This window comes from Microcaecilia unicolor, chromosome 4 (assembly GCF_901765095.1).
Source record: "Microcaecilia unicolor chromosome 4, aMicUni1.1, whole genome shotgun sequence".
NCBI lineage: Eukaryota > Metazoa > Chordata > Amphibia > Gymnophiona > Siphonopidae > Microcaecilia > Microcaecilia unicolor.
This window is the reverse complement of record NC_044034.1, coordinates 53,234,968-53,251,141: the sequence shown is the minus strand read 5'-3', so window position 1 is coordinate 53,251,141 and position 16,174 is coordinate 53,234,968. Positions and strand designations below refer to the sequence as shown.

The 16,174-nt window shown below is 42.1% G+C and overlaps 1 protein-coding gene across 1 annotated transcript; it reads left to right on the top strand.

Moving 5' to 3' along the window:
- The first annotated feature begins 218 nt into the window (after positions 1-218).
- On the top strand, positions 219-15,746 carry LOC115468491 (matrix metalloproteinase-18-like). The gene is made up of 10 exons (XM_030200247.1): positions 219-403; positions 1,530-1,771; positions 1,887-2,035; positions 2,131-2,256; positions 5,193-5,354; positions 7,212-7,329; positions 8,568-8,701; positions 11,897-12,056; positions 13,764-13,867; positions 15,425-15,746. Exons 1-10 carry the CDS (start codon positions 302-304, stop codon positions 15,541-15,543), a joined length of 1,416 nt encoding a protein of 471 aa, XP_030056107.1. The 5' UTR covers positions 219-301; the 3' UTR covers positions 15,544-15,746.
- Positions 15,747-16,174: the final 428 nt, after the last annotated feature.

Sequence of the window (16,174 nt, the reverse complement as noted above, 5' to 3'; positions counted from 1 at the left end):
GAAATTTCAGAGAATCCTTTTCTAGTAAAAACCCTTTCCTGCCTATTAATCATATGGAAGGATTGCGACATTCACAGAATTTTTCCCAACATGGGCAGTGTCACCCTTTTTTTTTCTAGCAATACCAATGCCCTGCCTGCTTCCGTTGCTGTGATTTGGAGGAAGTCATAAAGTGTGAATCATGCAGCAATACTAGCCTTGCAGGTAATATAAATAGAGAGGCATATGAAAGGTAGATAGACAGAGATCAAGTGCTCCTACTTCAGAAGCTAAAACCACTCCCAGCAGAGCAGAAAGCAGAATGAAGAGGATCCTTCTGCTGATACTTTCCCTGGCTTTCTCTCATGCATTCCCCACAGCTCCCGAAACAGAAGTTAAAGAGCAGGATGTGAATTTTGCCGAGGTAAGTTGAATATGTTCTACCCACTAAAGAAATGAGTAGATCCATGTCCATTGTTCTTAATTTATATCTGCTTACTACACCTTACAATGATATACTCTGTTGGAAATGGAATTTTAGAAACTTGTAGGAAAATTTGTTTTTCCTGTTAATTGACTTTTACATGGAAACTGCTACTATATATGTATTTATAAATAGCTGTACATATACATATACATGTTAGACCTACATGTTAGACCTTATTGATTTAGCACCTAGGAATGCTAAAAGATCAGCACGCACATTCCTAAATCTTCACTTCCCCAGCTGTAAAGGTCTAAAATATAGATTAATACATGCGTCCAGCTTTTCATACTTGAGTGCACAAATGTGGAATGCTCTACCACTTAACCTGAAAATAATTCACAACATAATTAACTTCCGCAAAGCACTGAAGATGCATCTCTTTAACATGATATACCATAAAGACTCATGATTGAATCATAATTCGCCATCATTTATTAACAATCGGAGCATTTTCTCCCTATACTGTATTGGTTAATTTTATTATGTCATTCATGTTCAATATGTGTGATACCTATCGTATGTTCTTCCCTTTGTTACTTGACTGTTCACTTGATCATCCATGCTATATATCTATTACCAATTGTATCTTTACTCTGAAATGGCATAAGTCATGACAGAAAATTGTAAGCCACATTGAGCCTGCAAATAGGTGGGAAAATGTGGGATATAAATGCAATAAATAAAATAAATAAATAAATAAATATATATATGTGTGTGTGTCTGCATATACACATACATTGTTTAATATGAAAAATAATGAAAAGCAATTATTATCACACATTGTATGCCATTACTAAGAAAAACATTCTATATTTGTTATAATTTGCAAACACAAATAGCTTTGTGCAAATTTTCTAGTAGAATGTGGATACTTTGTTTCTAAAAAAAGACAACTATATACATTAAAATCGCTACCAACGTCAGTATTATAACCAAGAAAATGAAAACAGCTGTTATGTTGCAAGAAAAGAGACCTGTATACTACTTAGGTACAGCTGGAGTTGACAAGAATAATGATAAATTCTCAAAAATGTGTCCACTGAGATATGTTTGTGTTTATCAGGAATATCTGAAAAGATACTACGACCTTGAAACAGATGGCAAGAAAGTTGAAAGAAAGAGCGGCAGTCCTTTCTCTGAGAAAATTCGGCAAATGCAAGATTTCTTTGGACTGGAAGTGACAGGCTCGCTGGATTCAGAGACAATTGAAGTGATGCAACAGCCCAGATGTGGCGTTCCTGACGTTGAACACTACAGCACTTTCCCTGGACGGCCCTTATGGAAAAAAACCAAACTCACATACAGGTAAGTTTCCAAACGTTCTTTCCTGCATCTGAAAGCAATATTGCTTAAGCACATTGAGTAGCATATGAACACTCCCATAACGCTAACTTTTTGTCACTCTTTCTTGTTGGATAAGAATTTTAAATTACACACCAGATATGGAACAGGCTGATGTGGACGAAGCAATTCAGCAAGCCCTTAAGGTTTGGAGTGATGTGACACCACTGACATTCACCAGGATTTATGATGGCATTTCTGATATCCAGATCTCCTTTGCAGCAAGAGGTACTATACCTTAAATCATAACAATTATAGCATGTATTTCACTCCCTCATCTCATGGTATTAGTGAGTTTATTATTGTCTGTTTTAATGTTTTAGTTCATGGTGATTTTTATCCATTTGATGGACCAAGTGGAACTCTTGCTCATGCTTTTGCACCCAGCGAGGATATTGGTGGAGATGCCCACTTTGATGAAGATGAAAACTGGACCAAAGGCTCAGCTGGTAAGTCAAAAAATATCCGTTATGCATTTTATCAGAATATTGTAGTACAGGCCAGCTTATTTTACTAGAGTTATACATAAAGAAAAAGCATCAAATGTATGCACAGTTCAAACCAGGGGCGTAGCTACGTGGGGCAACGGGGGCCTGGGCCCCCTTAGATTTGGCCTTGGACCCCACTGCCAATGACCCTCTCGACCCCCCCTCCCGCCGCCAACCCTCCATCGCCGTCGGCTACCTTTGCTGGCGGGGGACCCCAACCCCCGCCAGCCGAGGTCCTCTTCTTCCGGCGTGGCTGCGTTGCTGGCTGATCTGCAAGGCTTTGTTCTGGTTCTGTGAGTCTGACGTCCTGCTCGCAGGATGTCAGACTCACAGAACCAGAACGAAGCCTTGCAGATCAGCTAGCGGCCGCATTGCTGGCTGATGTGCAAGGCTTTGTTCTGGTTCTGTGAGTCTGACGTCCTGCATGCAGGACGTCAGACTCACAGAACCAGAACGAAGCCTTGCACATCAGCCAACAATGCGGCCGTGCCAGAAGAAGAGGACTTCGGCTGGCGGGGTTTGGGGTCCCCTGCCAGCAAAGGTACCCGACGGTGACAGCGGTGGCAGGAAGTGGGGTTTAAAAGGGTTGGCGCCAGGGGGGGTGTGGCGGTAGGGGGGTCAGTGGCGCCGGGGGGGCTAAAATGTGCCCCCTCACCTCAGGCTCTGGACCCCCCCTCCTGCCGAAGTCTGGCTACGCCCCTGGTTCAAACAGCTTAATGATTTCAGTATTTTAACAGGCAGGGTGACTGATGACCACTGCACATTAAGGGCCTCTTTTACTAAACCATGCTAGTGATTCCTGACGTGGCAAATGCACCATAGCCCATTCATTCTGAATGGGCTGCCTCACATTTGCCGCACAGGAATCGCTAGTGCGGTTTGGTATACGAAGCCCTAAGTGCTAGTTAGATAATACAGAATTTTTAAGAACCGTAAGATCAATATTAGGATGCTCTAAATCTGTTCCATCAAATTTCAGAGATATTTGTTCACTTGTTATAAGAAAATAATTGTATAAATTTTAAATCTGTGATATCAGATTATGAAGATATTTGCTTAAAAACACATAGATACCACTAATTTACAGTAGAATTTTCAGCAGCTCACAATCAAAACAAGTTAATCATCTATGGCTATATTGATATGGTAATCAAGTCTCCTACTAATCTTTAGCAGTGAAATGGCCAATGTTGTCTGCTGTTGTACAATGATTTTTCAATAGCAATCATGCCAAAAGATCTGGGGCAGGAAAGATTTGTTCTTGAGGGCAACCATAGAAAACAACTGTAGGCAAGGAATCTGAGATATAAGATCACTTTAGTTTATTATAGATTACAGTTTTAAAAGTCATAAGAACATAAGAATAGTCATTCTGGGTCAGATCAATGGTCCATCTAGCCAATGCTTCCAACAGTGGTCAATCCAGTTCAAAAGTACTTGGCAGAAACCCAATTAGGAGCAATATTCCATGCCACCAGTCCTAGGGACAAGCAGCGACTTCCCCCATGTCCATCTCAATATGAACATTTCCTCCAGGAACTTGTTCAAACCACATCCTACTACAGTGAGTTCCAGAGCTTGACTATTCTTTTAGTGAAAAATATTTCCTCCTATTTGTTTGAAAGGTATTTCCATGTCATTTCATTGAGTATCCTCTGGACTTTGTATTTTTTGAAAGAGTGAAAAATTAAATCACTTCTACATGTTCTATACTGGTGCAATAGTTCAAAGTTCCATGTGGCAAGCAGTCACACTTACTCTGCCTAACTAGGACAAGGGGGCACGCAATGAAGCTAGAAAGTAGTACATTAGAGAAAATATTTCTTCACTCAATGTGTAATTAAACTCTGGAATTCGTTGCCAGAGAATGTAGTAAAAGCGGTTAGCTTAGCGGGGTTAAAAAAAGGTTTAGATAGCTTCCTAAAAGAAAAGTCCATAGACCATTACTAAAATGGACTTGAGGAAAATCCACTGTTTATTTTTAGAATAAGCAGCATAAAATATATTGGTCTGTTTTGGGATCTTGAAAGGTACTTGTGACCTAGATTGGCCACTGTTGGAAACAGGATGCTGGGCTTGATGGACCTTCGGTCTGTCCCAGTATGGCAATGCTTATGTAGAATTAAAACAACCTGGAGAAAGTCTTTTTTCATTCAATGGTTGATTAACCTTTGGGATTAGTGGTCAGAGTATGTTGTGAAGGCATGTAGTATAGCTGGGTTTAAAAGGGGTTTGGACAAATTCCTAAAAAAAGAAGTCCACAAATAATTAGTAGTCAAGTAGATGTCAGAAAGTTTATCACTTATTCATGAGAGGGAGCTGCGAAATTAGATTAGATTGTGAGCCCTCCAGGGACAAGGAAATACCTAGTGTACCTGAATTCACCTTGAGTTGTTACTGAAAAAAGCGTGAGCAAAATCCAAATAAAATAAATAAATAAAATAAAATAAAAACTAAATAAAATAAAGGATCTGTTCTTTGGTACCTGCCAGGAACTTTGGCCATTGTTGGAGAGAGGATGCTGAGCTTGATGGACATTTGATCTGCTTGGATTGACGTTTTATGTTTTTAAGTATTGATTAAATATTTTACTTTTACTTTATAATAACTAAATTCTTCACTAATATTTTGAAAATATGAATAAAGTCATTTTGTTGCAACAAGTAGATACTTTTAAAATACTTCTATGCACTGAGGGTTGTTTTCTTAAAATAAATAACAATTTTCTTTAATAAGATTATTGCAACGCAGATAGAGATGTAGCAATAAAGAGACAGGTATGGATTTGCATATAGATATAAATGGAAAAAATATAGTCATTCAAATATAAATTGGAAAGTGTTGCTTGGCTTCTTTGGTGATAAAATATTAAATACTGAATAAAATTTCCTTCCTAGGATACAATTTATTTCTTGTTGCTGCTCATGAATTTGGCCATTCCCTGGGTCTCTCTCATTCCAGTAATCCTGCTGCCTTGATGTATCCCACTTATTCTTACAACAACCCTCGTGATTTCCACCTACCTCAAGATGATGTTAATGGCATTCAGGCCCTCTATGGTAAGTAGAGCTTTATAGATCTTATGTTATAATAAACATCTAATGCAACATTGTTTTATAGAAAATATCTTCAGATAAGTGTGTTGACCCAACGCATAATTAAACTCTGGAATTCGTTGCTGGAGAACAGGGCCGCCGAGAGGGGGGGACAGGGGGGACAAAAGTCCCCGGGCCCGGGCCTCTGGAGGGGGCCAGGCGCCACCGCAGTCCGTCCTGCCCGCCCTCCGTCGCTCCCGGAACTAACCTTAAACGCCTCCTTTCACCACCTTTGCAGCAAGCAGCAGCAGGGCAGGACACTCCTTCCTTCCGTGTCCCGCCCTCACCTGACGTAACGTCCGTGAGGGTGGAGCACGGAAGGAAGGAGAGGTCTGCCCTGCTGCTGCTTGCTGCGAAGGTGGTGAAAGGAGGCGTTTAAGGTTAGTTCAGGGCCCGGCCCAATAGCGGGTGGAGGGGGGGCCCAGCGACCTCGGGTGGGGGGACCCCGGCGGCGGCGATGACCTCTGGTGGTGGGGGGCCCGGGGCAGCCTTGTCCCGGGTCCGGCTCTGGCTCTCGGCGGCCCTGCCGGAGAACGTGGTGAAGACGGTTAGTTTGGCAGAGTTTAAAAAGGGGTTAGACGGTTCCCTAAAGGACAAGTCCATAAACCACTACTAAATGGACTTGGGAAAAATCCACAATTCCAGGAATAACATGTATAGAATGTACGTTTGGGAAGCTTGCCAGGTGCCCTTGGCCTGGATTTGCCGCTGTCGTGGACAGGATGCTGGGCTCGATGGACCCTTGATCTTTTCCCAGTGTGGCATTACTTATGTACTTATGACCCTTTGATTATTGGAAATTAAAACATAGAAAATAGTTTTAAAGAAAGTGGTAATCTATTCCTGCCCATAGGCATTTTTTTATAATGCTTTGCTTATTCAAGGAGCCCTTTTACTAAATCATAATAAGCACTTACCAGTTAATTCTATATATGACAACTAAAGTTACATGTGCAATTCTGGCTGCGTGGCCAACTTGCACGGGTAACTTAATTGATTAACAAGACAATCAGTGCTGATAATTGGACTCTAACAAGCAATTAATGGCACTAATTGGCAATAATTAGAATTTACATGCACAATTCTAAGCACATTCTATAATGTGGTGCACGTAAACTCTACCATGTGGATCTTAAAAGTGGGCGTGGCCATGGGAGAAGCATGGGTGGGTCATAGGCATTCCTAAAATGTACGCGCAGTTATAGAAAACACCAACTCTGTGCCAAGGCGTGGGCATTTACACTAAGTTTTACATGGTGTAAATGGTCGTGACTAAGTCGTAGGGATGGGGTCCTTTTAAACTGCACCCAGGGTGCAGGGAGCAAGGAGGTGCACTGAGCAGTTGTATCGCTGTTGGCTCCACTGGTCCCCTGCTCCCTCTGATGTTAATTCCTGCTCTGGGGCAGGGGACCAGCAGAGCTCACAGCTGCGTGACTGCTCCATTCACCTCCTTGCTAGAAAGAAGGGTGGAGGGGGTGATGCACCTTGGGATGGGAGTAGGGGTGATGCACCTTGGGGGGGGAGTCAGCAGCAACCCACCCCAGAGGGCAAGCAAGCCATCCCAAAAACCCCAGGAGAAGCTTGGGAACCACTGCTGTATATTATTTTTTAATGATGCCTCAATGCTAAATGAATGGGCAAAATTTTAAGATGGGAGATGTTGTAGGAGAAATGATATGTAGTATTAACCATAGTAATACTGCTGGAAAATGGGGTTTCTCAATCAGTTACAGCCTGAATAATTTTCAATTCAGTTGTATGTACATTTTTGAAACATTTTAGTGAATTTTAAATATGTCCATTCATTGTTTTTCTCTCCAGGACCATCGCCAAATCCTGTGCCACCCAAGAAACCCACCTCCCCTTCACCGTGTGACACAAATGTGATTTTTGATGCTATCACTACCTTACGTGGAGAGATTATGTTCTTTAAAGACAGGTAAACTTCTTTACATCAGGAAATTACCACTTTTGAAGCCTACTTTCTGAAGGGAAGAAGGCTCAGAGAATCACCATATACAGTATATAGATATAAAGATGCCAGCAGATATCTGCAAAACACTTGCTGTGGCCTTAATGCTAGCTGTGCGCCAACCTCTGCCTCCTCCAAGCCGTGTAGGGTAACTGAGCAGTCTTCTGGCTCTATTGATCCCTGTGAGCTGTTGGATGGTTTGGCTAAGTCCCTGTTCGCGGACCCAGCATCCTCATTCTCGTGCTTTCCTAGCACTCAAGGTTGGTTTGACGTTCAGCAGAGGATTCGTATATCGACCCCTGAGGAAGGCTTTTTATGCCGAAACAAGGACCGTGTAGGGTCCCAATCAAACTTTGTTTGGAGCTCTTACTCCTGTGTTTTGGCTGGTCACTTGGACTTGGTTTTCTTCCGCCCTTTGTTTGGCTTGGATGCAAAAGTTGGAGCATCATGAGAGGAACAGCAACGCCAGTAGTGTTGTGTATAGAAGCCAATGCTGGGGATATTGCAAGTGATTAGAAGGTATCTCTGGGAAGCGCATCCATCCTTGTAGGTGGGTACCCAAAACTTGCCCCATTAGAATCCTTTTGGACCTCCTGACATATCCTGAAAACAAAGAAAAAAGTGATTATATAAACCCACGTGTGCGTGTATGTATGAATTTACCTAGGGCCTTGTTTACTAAGGTGCGCTAGCGTTTCTAGCATAAGCTTACGAATATTATGGGCACTTACACAGTTAGTGCGCACTAATGCTTAGCATGCACTAAAAACACTAGTGTACCTCTAGCATGGCTTAGTAAACAAGGCCCTAATAACCTTTTTTGCTTGCTGTCCTTTTAACCCATATTTTCAGGCTATGTCAAAGGGTGCAAGAGGATTCTAATGAGGCATGTTTTGGAGACCCACCTGTATGCATGGATGCACATGCATCCCAGAGAATGGGCTCCATTAGTTCCACATACAGCTTCTTGTTCTTTTTATTAATTAAAAAAAAATCAAGAACTGTGCTAAAATACATCTGAATTTTCCAAAATTCACCAGTATTCCCCCTGGCAAAAATAAATAAATTATGAATGTCAATGTGAATCTACTAGTAAAGACAAACTGTGTGCGTATGTACAGCTTTTAGAATTAATGACTGATGTTATAATCTTGAGCTGAGAACTCATAGAACTACAATGAATTAAACTTTTGTTTTAAAATTAGGACCTTCTGGCGCAAGATTCCCCAACAGTCTGTAGCCAAAGAAATTCAAATTGAACAGCTCTGGCCATCTTTGCCATCTGGTATTCAAGCTGCCTATGAAATTCCTGAGAAGGACCAAGTTTTTCTATTTAGAGGTAAACCTAGATCTCAATACGATTTCTCTCTGTTGTATTCTTTCCATTTGCTGCCTTTTAACAGGAGCATTCTTGAAAAAGTAATGCATTTCTTTATAATTGTATAGCTCCAGGTAACCCCTCCCCAAAACAAACAAATAGCGCTTGTGCATAGGAGAACATAATATAAAGCCTAGCATGAATAACTTTGCCCTTGCTGTATGGGTTTTTGTATTGGAGGCCGACTGAATTTTGGTTTCAATTTCAGCATCAAAACTGGTCTCAAAATTCAGATTCAGCCTTGTTTCAGTTTCAACCAGAAAGGATGGTGCATTTTTGGTTGAAATCAAAACTATACTGTGCAGTCTGTAGCCCCCACTCCCTTCCCAATCAATAGAAGGACCCCCCTCCTGGTCCCACACCTAAGCCCCCCACCCCACCCCCTCCGGGCCTGCTGTATCATTGGTGGTCTAGTGGCTAGTCAGGGTAGGAGTGATCCACAGTCGCTCCTACTCATGCAGGCTCCACTGACAAAATGGCTGCCGGAGCCTCCTGAGGCAGCCTCGCTAGACTTCTGCGGGAGGGCCTGGCAGCCATTTTGAAACTGGAGCCAACTTGGGTAGGAATGACAGGATTGTTCTTGCCCCGACTGGCCATTAGACCACCAACATTCCTCTCTAGTTACTCCTGCCCATACTGGATTCCACTGACAAAATGGCTGCTGGAACCTCCTGCAGCGGTCTCATGAGACTGCTGTGGTAGGTCCTGGCAGCCATGTTGTCAATGGAGCTGGTATGGGCAGGAGCAAATGGGGATCATTTCTGCCCCAACTAGCCACTAGACCACCAATGATACAGTAGACCTGGTGAGGGGGGCTTCTTCTATTCAGGCAGGGGAAAGGAGCTCCTTCTGTTTGGGGCAGGGGGAGGGGGAGGGAGAAAGGGTGGCAAGAGCGAGGGCTGTTTCCATTTGGGGGCTGGACCAGTTTCCTTTTCGGCTTTGGTGTCAGCCGAAACAGAGCGTCAAATTTTGGCTGCAAATTCAGTTTCTGCCAAAACAGGAAAAAAATGTTTTCTGCCACCCTCTATTTCAGATTCTCCTTCATAGTTCTGCACCAATAATTTGCACTCTGGTTAGAGAAAGTCCAGACAATATGTGGAGGCAGATTTTAGAAATAACATACAAACCGGAATCGAGATGTCCAAGTTGGGATATAGCTAATTCTGTTAGTATTTTAGAACAGGATCTCCTCACACAGAGCCTGTTCTAAATCTAAAAGGCACGGAGAAATGGATGTTTATGAATTAGTTGTGTGCGACAGGAGCATCCATTTTACAATCATAAACATCTAAAACGTCAACGAGTCAAAACAGACACATAAATATTTATGCTTTTATTTGGTCATTTTACTATAATTATGTTGTTAACAAAATTGTAGGGGTTGATATTCAATGCAATTTAACCGTTGTTTGGGGCTAACTAATCTGTTGAAAACGTCTAGTTAGTGCCCAATGCGAAACCAGCTATTTTGGGGGTGTTCCGAGAGTCAGCAACTTGGCCAGTTCAGTGCCGATATTTATCACTTAACTGGCCACAGTAACTGCATAAATGAGACTGCATAAAATGAGTCCTATCTTGATGCGGAGGAGTGGCCTAGTGGTTAGGGTGGTGGACTTTGGTCCTGGGGAACTGAGGAACTGAGTTCAATTCCCACTTCAGGCACAGGCAGCTCCTTGTGACTCTGGGCAAGTCACTTAACCCTCCATTGCCCCATGTAAGCCACATTGAGCCTGCCATGAGTGGGAAAGTGCGGGGTACAAATATAAAATAGATGCTATTGGAGATTCTACATGGAATGTTGCTACTATTGGAGATTCTACATGGAATGTTGCTATTCCACTAGCAACATTCCATGTAGAAGCCTGCGCGGCCACATTGGTGATCTGCAAGGGCCGACTTCTACATGGAATGTTGCTAGTGGAATAGCAACATTCCATGTAGAATCTCAAATAGTAGCAACAGTGGAGGAGTGGCCTAGTGGTTAGGGAGGAGTGGCCTAGTGGTTAGGGTGGTGGACCTTGGTCCTGGGGAACTGAGTTCGATTCCCACTTCAGGCACAGGCAGCTCCTTCTGACTCTGGGCAAGTCACTTAACCCTCCATTGCGCCATGTAAGCTGCATTGAGCCTGCCATGAGTGGGAAAGTGCGGGGTACAAATGTAACAAAAAAAAATGCAGCGCCCCATAGCTGGTTTAAGTGCTGAATATTGCATTTAACTAGCTATGGTTTCGCCAGCTCCATATACCGGGAAATTCAATGCTAGAGCTGGATGTGGCCCGAGAGTGACTTTCTGGGAATAACGCTAATGGTAGTCAGCAAAATGCTGATCAGCACTATACGGAGTGGCCTAGTGGTTAGAGCACTGGTCTTACAATCCAGAGGTGGCTGGTTCAAATCCCACTGTTGCTCCTTGTGATCTTGGGCAAGTCACTTAACCCTCCATTGCCTCAGGTACAAACTTAGATTGCGAGCCCTCCTGGGACAGAGAAATATCCACAGTACCTGAATGTAACTCACCTCAAGCTACTACTGAAAAAGGTGTGAGCAAAATCTAAATAAATATACCAGGCCTATAATCTTTATGTCAGGCTGTGCCAGCTGTATATTGCCTTGGGTGAATCTCTTCATAATGGTGGTTAATAAATCCTAATAAATACATAATAAATTGTGATCTGCTGAGCAAAAACATAGCCACAGTGGGGTATGTGACTTATTTATACTACAAGATAGAGGGATATCAACTGTAAAATCCTGCAAAGTTTCAGCCTCAGGTATTGACTAATTATTTCTTTAAAAAATGAGAAATGTTCGTCATACATATTCATTGTGTATATCTTGCAAACCTGACTGGCTGGGGAGCCTCCAGGACCAGGTCTGGGAACCACTGCTGTAGAACAAAAAAAAAAAACATCTAAATCGTGAAAAATATTGCATACATCCATTCTACTGACCCTATAGTACACAAAAACTTTCAAAAATGAAAGTTGCCTCTCTGAACTTTTATGGCCTTAATTTCTGTTATTTGTAACCCCACTTTTGGTACCTTTTCACTGAGTGGGTCACAAATATCTGAATATTAGTTTACGCATGTCTAAAATCTGAAATAAGCAATATCATCTTAAATTTGTTTTCATAAATAGTTAACATTTGTTTACAGGAACCAAATATTGGGCTCTCAGTGGATATGACATAGTGCAAGGTTACCCCAAGAGCATCTACGGATTGGGCTTTCCACGAACTGTCAAGAGAATCGATGCAGCTGTTTATGATGAAGACAGACAGAAAACATATTTCTTTGTTGCTGACAAGTACTGGAGGTAGGACATCTACGAAACATGAACAAAACCAGCAGTCAAGTAAAATTTCTCAAAATGAAGGCAGCAGGAAGGGCCACCCAATATACTGACATCCTCATCTATTAAACATGCAAAGTGCAAGCTGCATTGCTTTACTCAGTATCTGACTAGAAATTTCATAGCAAATTCATTTCAGACAGCAAACTATATAATGACGGAAAGACCTATAGCAGTGATGGCGAACCTATGACACGCGTGCCTGAGAGGGCACGCAGAGCCCTCTCTGTTGACATGCGCGCCATCGCCAGGGGTGTAGCCATGGGCGGGCCTGGACAGGCCCAGGCCCAGCCACTTTCCCTCCAGGCCCACCCACCCAACATCCCTTCGCATGTTCTCCCCGCTGGCGCTGATTACCTCCGTCGAAGCGGCCGCGTCTTTCAAAGCCCTGCCCATCTCTAGCCTTCCCTTTGTGAGTTCGTTCCCTCAGAGTCAGTCCCACCTTCTGATATCATTTCTGCGAGGGCGGGACTGACTCTGAGGGAACAAACTCACGAAGGGAAGGCTAGAGATGGGCAGGGCTTTCAAAGACGCGGCCGCTTCAACGGAGGTAATAAAAAAGATGTACATGCAGGGCATGGATGGGAGCGGGAGGGGAGGGCAGGAGACAGGAGGGTTGCTGGACATGGATGGATGGAGGGGAGGACAATTGTTGGGCAGATGGAGGGAGGGGTGGGAAGGGAAGGGAAGACAGGAAGGAGATGCACATGGATGGAGGGGAAGGGAGTTATCAGCATGCATGCAACAGCAAAGATCACATTATTTATTCAAAAGCAAGCCAAATGCTTTTAAAGTTCTGTTATTCAGGTTAAATTGCCCTGTTGGCACTTTGCAAAAAATAATTAGATTTTGGGTTGCTGCTTGGGCACTCGGTCTCTGAAAGGTTCGCCATCACTGACCTATAGTACCTCATAGATGAGATTCTGTACTACAAAATGCCCACTGAATTCTATAAGGAGTAGCAGTAGCATATGTCAAGCTATACGGTGTTCCAAAAAAAAAAAAAAAAAAGTACAATTAAAATGCTGTAAAACCAAATGAACTAGGGATAGGTCAATAACATGAAATTTCACTTGTAGCCCCCCACAAAAGCATTTACTACACTGTACTGAAGCCAGTGGTGTGCTGGTAAATTTTTGACAACAGGCTCTCTTCCCGGTCCACCTGTGCACAATTATTACAGTATATCTCTAAATCAGTGTAGCTCTTTAGAAACTATTCAAAAACATATTTTGCTTGTTTAAATTCCTGTAGATAAGGAAGACAGATAATTTGGAAGAATGGAGTTAATTGAGGGGTTCTTGGAATCACTGCCAGGCTTATTTTTGCAATCGCCTCTGGCTCTGCTGCCAAACAACAGTCTGCAGTTCAATGGGCCTATTTACCAAAGATTTTCTCTCATTATCCCCTGGATTCTATATATGGCGATTATTGTAGAACAGTGCTGGGCGTCAATTTTTTCGGCACGGTTTTTGAGTGCCACTTTCTGAATCTAGCCCTAAGTGTTTGTAGGAAACTATTTAGTAAGTAAGACTAAATTTGACATGCTGAGTCCTTATCCACTGACTGGACATCTATTTAGTGATCACTCATTCTTTTCTGGCTCGTAAACTATGATATTTTGCGAGTTAAATTTACCATATCATATTGATCCAATTACTTTTTTTTCAGTTACGATGAAGAGAGACAGACTATGGACAAAAGTTCACCAAGACGGATAATAAATGATTTTCCAGGAATTGGACAGAAAGTTCATGCTGTGTTCCAGAATAATGGTAAAATTTGGCAACTACTTCTTATAAAAACCACTATTGGACCAATATTCAAAAACACTTATCTGGACACCGGTACTTGCTGACTGGGATATTCAGTAGCAGGATCCAGATAATGCCTTTGAATATCCTAACAAACCATCTCTGTACTGGCTGGATAGTGCCAGGGTGGCCATATTCAGTCTGCTATCTAGATAAGTGGGAAAGAAGTGGAGGAGTGGCCTAGTGGAAAAAAGGCGCTTTTTTGTGGCCAAAAATGGACATGCGGCATATTAAAACCAGCACGTGCCCATTTTCGGCCTGAGACCTTACCACCACCCAATGGTAAAATCTCACATGTTAACCGGGTGGTAAGCGGCCAACACACATAAATTGCCGATTACCACCGGGTAAGCATCACACAGTAGAAAATAGAAAATATTTTCTACTGCGTCTTTTGGATGCACGTACAAAATGGAATTACCGCCCAGGGCACGCAGTAGCCAGGCGGTAGTTCCAATTTGGCACACGGTTGCACGTAGGCACCTACGCACCTTAGTAAAAGGGACCCACAGATTGTGAGCTCTCCAGGGAAAGGGAAATACCCAGCGTACCTGAATGTAACTCACCTTGAGCTACTACTGAAAAGGTGTGAGCAAAATCTAAAAAATAGATAAATAAAATCTGAACAAGATATCCGAATAGCAGACTGAACATGGCCACTATTGGGCAAAAGTTCTACCACTGGCCATCTTATATGGATATTCAGCACTGGCTGCTATCTGAATAGCGGTGCTCAATAGTTGGGTATTTGTTGACCACTGCAGCTGGTGTTCAAAAAACTGTTGACTACGGCAGATGAATATTGACATATATCCCTCTAATTCTATAAACTTGGGTGTACAATTCTGCAACCAGTGCACAAAATTGCACACACAAGTTATAGAATAGTGCATAACTTGTTAAAGTGTAGCCTAATTGGCTTTAGCTACCAATAATGACCCTTAAGTGGCGTTATTTGGCACCATTTTGCAGTTAACTGTGTAACTGCACTTAGACGTTATTTTATAAACTTAATACCAATGTTCTATAATGCGCAACTGCAAAGGGGGGGGGGGCGTTACCATGGGAGGGGCATGGCTAGGCCAGGGGTGTGTCAGGCACTTACGCACTAGGGGCCCTGCTTACTAAGGTATGCTAGAGTTTTTAGTGCATGTTAAAAATTAGCACGAGCTAACCGTGTTCACGCCCATAGGAATATTATGGGCGTCTACATGGTTAGCACCACGTTAATGCTTAGTGCACGCTAAAAACACTAATGTTCCTATAGCGCGGCTTAATAAATAAATGTTCGCTTTAAAGTTTTGCACTCAAACACCAACTTAAGCTAATATTCTATAGTGGCTTCAGCACCCAACTTTGCCGTAATAGCATACTGGCTTACTATTCAGTTTTGTTGTGTCTAACTTTTGGCACTCTTTCTTGAATCTACCCCATATGTATATGTTAGTTTCTAAGAGTAGAAGGAAAACAGATCTTTCTCTATCTTGTTCAACTTATTATTCTTATTTTCATTTCTAGGACTATTGTATTTCTTCAGCGGGCACAGACAATATGAGTTCAGTATGACAGCTAAAAGAGTTATGAAAATCTTGAAGAACAACAGCTGGTTGGGCTGTTTAGACAACAAAATCAACTAGAACCATCTAGCTCTGATTAATACTACAGCACATAAAACCTCCTTGCGAATGTTTTGTTTACTTTTGTAGTATTCTAGGTTATGTTTTGCCAGATAGAAAAATGTAATCATCAAAACACAGCCTTTATATTCAATGTCTGTTTAACATTTTAATGCAGTGCGATATTTTATTTTAAATTATTATATTATCATTTTTATTTAAATGCAAGAAAAGAATAAAGTATTTTATATTTCATATAAAGCTGCATTAGTCTGTCTGGTATATTTAAAGTCTTCCAGATTTTTTTTCCAAGAAAGAGATTTATTGATAACGTGCAGTAGCACTGGCTTAAATTAAAGGTATGCACGGGGATGGGGGTCATTGGATACATGGGAATCCACGGTATCGGTAACAAAAGATCCATTTATCCTGGGGATGGGGTGGGGATGGAAAAGAATCAATTGGGGTTGGGGTAGGTATGGATCCAAGCTTACTGGGCTGGGTGTGTATGGGGACCAGATTATATCACCATGCACACCTCTAGTGTCAACTTGGTGGAACAATGAGAACATTATGGACTTTGATATTTAAGAAAACAGCTTACTTACCAGTACTTACTTGTTTGCTGAAGTTTTTTTTTACTTGCTTAACA

Coding starts and splice junctions, on each gene's coding strand:
- LOC115468491 (XM_030200247.1), top strand. CDS start 302: ATGAAGAGGATCCTTCTGCTGATACTTTCCCTGGCTTTCTCTCATGCA. Junction 404..1,529: donor AGGATGTGAATTTTGCCGAG/GTAAGTTGAATA, acceptor TGTGTTTATCAG/GAATATCTGAAAAGATACTA. Junction 12,057..13,763: donor GTTGCTGACAAGTACTGGAG/GTAGGACATCTA, acceptor CTTTTTTTTCAG/TTACGATGAAGAGAGACAGA.